Genomic DNA, 4985 nt, shown 5'->3' on the forward strand with positions numbered 1-4985 from the left:
TTAGCTAGTAATCTATTCTCATGATCATAAAAGGAAGTGCTTAGGAACGAGCTCACCTGTAAATTCAATTGTCTCGCGCGAGCTCTATTGATTGGACCTTAAATGTTCAGCGGAGTGTTGTGTGCATCCGAACGAGTGATGTCCTCATCAGCAGCCGCGGATCGGGAGTACTGTACACCGATTGGCACTATCGCAGAAGCAGCTCTACTAGCCCAACAACTACCACCCAACCCTCAGATACAAAGGCTGCAATATCTGACCCAGCGCGCACTCGTGCAACTCAATGGGCAACATCTAGTGTCTTCCACTCAAAATTTTCCCTTGAGGTTTGAGCACCATGGTGAAACTATGCTGATCAGTCGCACCCCCAGAGGAGGCCTGAGAACTGGAGGAACGACAGTCGCCAGTGCAACAAGGGCCACCCGTCCGCACGTGACAACGATGAACAAGAAGTACAATAATCTACTCGCCAACCTCGCAACTAGCATGGTGCAAGGCCTCAGGGCCAAGCTCCACTCAAGGCCAGCCTTCACGATGCTCCGACGATCGACCTCAGGTAGAAGATCAATGATGGCCACGATGCGCAGCGTGTTATCGAAGCAAGGAGAAGGGACCGTATCGACAAGTACCACTATGACGATGATAACAACTGCTTCCCCGCCTTCACCTCCAACATCACTAACAAATCCTATCCCAAGGAGTTCAAACCAGTTAGAATCCCCAAGTACTATGGCAAGTAGGACCCACGCTAGTGGATCCGATGCTACTCCGTTGCTATCGAGGTTTCAGAGGGATCCAACTCCACCAAAGCTCTCTACTTCCAGGTAGCTCTAGAGTTCGCACCCCTCACTTGGCTTGAGAGCCTCGAGCCAAACTCCATCGACTCCTGGATGGACCTCAAGCAGGCCTTCATCAACAACTTCCAAGGATCCATGATCAGAGCGGGCACTCGCCACGACCTATCCCAGGTGAAGCAAGAGATGAATGAGACCCTAAGGTCCTACACCCAGCATTTCTTTGAGACGCGTGCCACCATCGCCAACATCACCGACGAGGACGTCATCCGCTGCTTCCAGAATGAGCTCTTCTCGAAGCGCACGTACCATGACTTTGGACGCAATCGCCCGACTACTACCGTGGAGCTATGTGACATGATGGCATGGTGGGCTGACCAGGAAGACGAAGAGAACGACCGCTTCCCCAAGCGCAACAGCGACAAGCAGGGCAATGGCAATGGCCACTTCAATAAGAGCCAACGGAACCACTCGGGGAACCACTGAAAGCGCAAGCCAGACCAAGAAGTCACGGCTGTTGAGCGCAATCCGCGTGGCAAGAAGTTGAGGAACAATGCACACAATTTGAGAAAGTCTTGCACAAACAATGCCCAATGCATCCGAAGTCGCGACACACGCTCTTCGAGTGCGCCAGCCTCTGCAACTGACTCAATGCCCCACCCCTCCCTCAAGCAGGAAAGGGAAAGGACTAGGAGGATGATGATGAGGGTGACAAGTCGGGGGCTCAAGACTTCCAGGATCCCAAGAACGTCGTCAACATCATCTTTGGCGGAGACGGTGGATTCCCCTCCAAGCACGCGCAGAAGTCTACGCGAAATCCTCTCTGTAGAGTCGGCCATGCAAAAGCCTCTAAGATACAGTGAGGTCCTGATCTCCTTCACTAGGGACGTTCAATGGACCAGCTTCTCCGAGCCAAGAAAATTTCTGCTCGTTTTAGATCCTGTCGTGGTGGGCTCATAGCTGACCCGAGTACTCATCGATGGCGGGAGCGGCCTCAACCTGCTTTTCACAAGTACTCTAAAGAAGATGGGCCTGGATATCTCCAAGATACTCACCCCCAGCAGAGCTCCTTTCTACGGCATCATCTCGGGAAACTCGGCTACACCACTCAGTTTAGTGGTCCTGCCAGTTACCTTTGGGACAAAAGTTAACTACCGCACTGAGTACATCAAGTTCAAGGTGGCCAACTTCGACTCATCATATCATGCCATCTTTGGTAGACCGGCACTGGCCAAGTTCATGGCCATGCCCCACTACATCTACCTGCTACTCAAGATGCCAGGCAAGACAAGCATACTCACACTCCGTGGCGACCTGAAGAAGTCGTACGACTGCGACCAGCAAGCGAATGAGTATGCCACAACATCACAGGTGGTAGAGCCGTCTGCAGAAGTACTCGCGACCACGCAGAACCTCATTGACTTAGAGATGGAGATCTTTAGCTAGCGGCCTCACCAGTCGAGGGTTAAACCCAACCCCAGCGACGTCGGCATCAAGGCCATCCAGCTGCAAGAGGGTGACCCGTCCAAGACTGCTTTGATCGGAGGCGGCTTAAGTGACAAATAGGAAAGCGCGCTCGTTAGCTTCCTCAGGGCTAACCGAGACATATACGTGTGGAAGCCAAAGGATATGCTAGGGAAAGCTACTCCGAAGAAGCAACGACTACGACGCTTCGCCCCCAACAAAAGGGAAGCTATCAAGAAGGAGCTAGCAAAGCTAGTCGCGACTGGTTTTATTAAAGTGTACCACCCCGAGTGGTTAGCTAACCCTGTACTAGTCTTGAAAAAGAATAATAATGAATGGAGGATATGTGTTGATTATACTGATCTTAACAAACACTGCCCGAAGGATCCCTTCACGCTCCCACACATCGACCAGGTCATCAACTCTACGGTTGCCTGCGTCTTGCTCTCCTTCCTTGACTGCTATTCATGCTACCACCAGATAGCTCTCAAGGAAGAAGATCAGATCAAAACAGCGTTTGTCACCCCTTTTGGAGCATACGCATAGACTACAATGTCATTCGGGTTGAAGAACGCAGGAGCCACCTATCTACGGGCCATCCAACTGTGCCTTACGGACCAGCTACATCGCAACATTGAAGCTTACATGGATAACGTGGTCATCCAGACCAGATCCCACAATGGGTTTATCGTTTATCTTGAGGAAACATTCAACAGCTTGTGGAAGTTCCGATGGAAGCTTAACCCAACGAAGTGCTTCTTCGGCGTGCCACAAGGAAAACTACTCGGTTTCATTGTCAGCCACCAAGGAATTGAAGCAAACCCAGAGAAGATCACTGCCATCACAGCCATGGATGCTCCACGGATGATTAAGGACGTCCAAAAGCTCACAGGTTGTATGGCAGCCCTGAACAGATTCATCTCCTGACTTGGAGAACGGGGACTACCCTTCTTCAAATTGCTCAAGCGCCACAACAAGGTCCAGTGGACCGAGGAGGCAAAGCAGACGCTGCAAGATCTCAAAAACCATTTGCAGTCGCCCCCCATCCTGACGGCTCCCCAACCAGGCGAGAACCTGCTACTCTACATCGCCGCGACTACTCACGTCGTCAGTACAGCAATTGTGGTGAAATACGAGGAGGAAGGCCACACCTTTGGGGTATAGTGACCACTCTACTTCATCAGCAAAGTCTTTTCTGAATCCAAGGTTCGTTACCCGACAATTCAGAAACTACTTTACGGTATACTAATCACCTCCAGGAAGCTTCGCCATTATTTTGACGCATACAACATCTTGGTGGTCTCGACCTTCCCATTGGCGGATATCCTCCACAATCGGGACACCACCTGGCACGTCTCCAAGTGGGCAGTGGAGCTAGGAGCCCTCACCCTCGACTTCAAGCCCTGGATGGCCATCAAGTCGCAAGCACTAGTCTTGATGATCGAGGTCGACTGGAGGGTGATCTTCATCAACTACATCTAGGAGCACAAACTACCACTCAGCGTGGACCCAAAAAGCGCTGAAGCTACTCGCATCCTAAGGCGCAGTAAAGGGTACGTTCTAGTCGGGGGTAACCTGTACAAGCGTGGATCAACATCAGGCATACTCATGAAGTGTCTCCACACAGAGGAGGGCAAAGAGATACTCCAAGAGATTCACAAAGGCATGTGTGGGAACCACGTGACTTCTCGCACACTAGTCAACAAATCTTTTAGATCTGGTTTCTACTGGCCGACTGATTCGGCAGACGCTGAAGCACTCATTCGCCATGTACGAACTGCCAGTTCTTCAGCAAATAGCCCTATGTTCCGGCTCACAGTCTCATCAGGATACCACCTTCATGGCCATTTGCATGCTGGGACCTGGACATAATAGGGCCTTTGACTACCGCGCCGGGTGGTTTTACACATGTGTTGGTGGCCATCGACAAGTTTACCAAGTGGATCGTGTATAAGCCAATTGCAACGCTCTCTGCAGATGGAGTGGTTACTTTCATCTATGACATCCTACACTGTTTTGGCTTCCCAACCACCATCATTACGGATCTAGGATCCAATTTCCACTCGCATCAGTTCTGGGATTTCTATGAACGCAGTTCCATTAAAGTCAAATATGTTTCAATGGCTTACCTACGGGCCAACGGCTAGGTTGAGCGCGCTAATGGCTTGATTCTTGATGGATTGAAGAAAAGACTATGACAAAAACAGCAAAAAGGGTGGCAAGTGGATCGATGAGATCTCATCAGTAGTCTGGGAGCTTCGCACACAACCAAGCAAAGCCACAGGACAGTCACCTTTCTTCCTCGTATACGGGTCTGAAGCTATATTACCAGCTGACATGATGTGGAAGTCTCCTCGACTAGAGATGTTTGAAGAAGGCCAGGCTGACACCGCAAGACATCTCGAGCTCGACTAAGCTGAGGAAATCAGATGCAATGTCTTGTTCCAGTCAGCCCGCTACTTACAAGGAGTCCGTCGTTTTACCATGACCGGAACATTCAACGATGCTCTTTCAATGTTGGAGATATGGTTCTTCGACGAATCCAGGATGATATCGGGTTACACAAGCTTAACTCAAGATCGGTAGGGCCTTTCATCATCCACAAGGTTACAGACCCTAGGTCATATATCTTACCATACCCTGATGGCCAGGAGGTTCCTAATTCCTGGAATATCGAGCATCTATGTCATTTTTGTCCTTAATCAACCAAGACATATTCTAATGGTA

General features: G+C 50.4%; 1 protein-coding gene across 1 annotated transcript; it reads left to right on the forward strand.

Moving 5' to 3' along the window:
* Nucleotides 1-1820: 1820 nt before the first annotated feature.
* Nucleotides 1821-2240, forward strand: LOC112892582. Its single transcript, XM_025959717.1, has one exon. It carries the CDS (start codon nucleotides 1821-1823, stop codon nucleotides 2238-2240), a length of 420 nt encoding a protein of 139 aa, XP_025815502.1.
* Nucleotides 2241-4985: the final 2745 nt, after the last annotated feature.

This window comes from Panicum hallii, chromosome 5 (assembly GCF_002211085.1).
Source record: "Panicum hallii strain FIL2 chromosome 5, PHallii_v3.1, whole genome shotgun sequence".
NCBI lineage: Eukaryota > Viridiplantae > Streptophyta > Magnoliopsida > Poales > Poaceae > Panicum > Panicum hallii.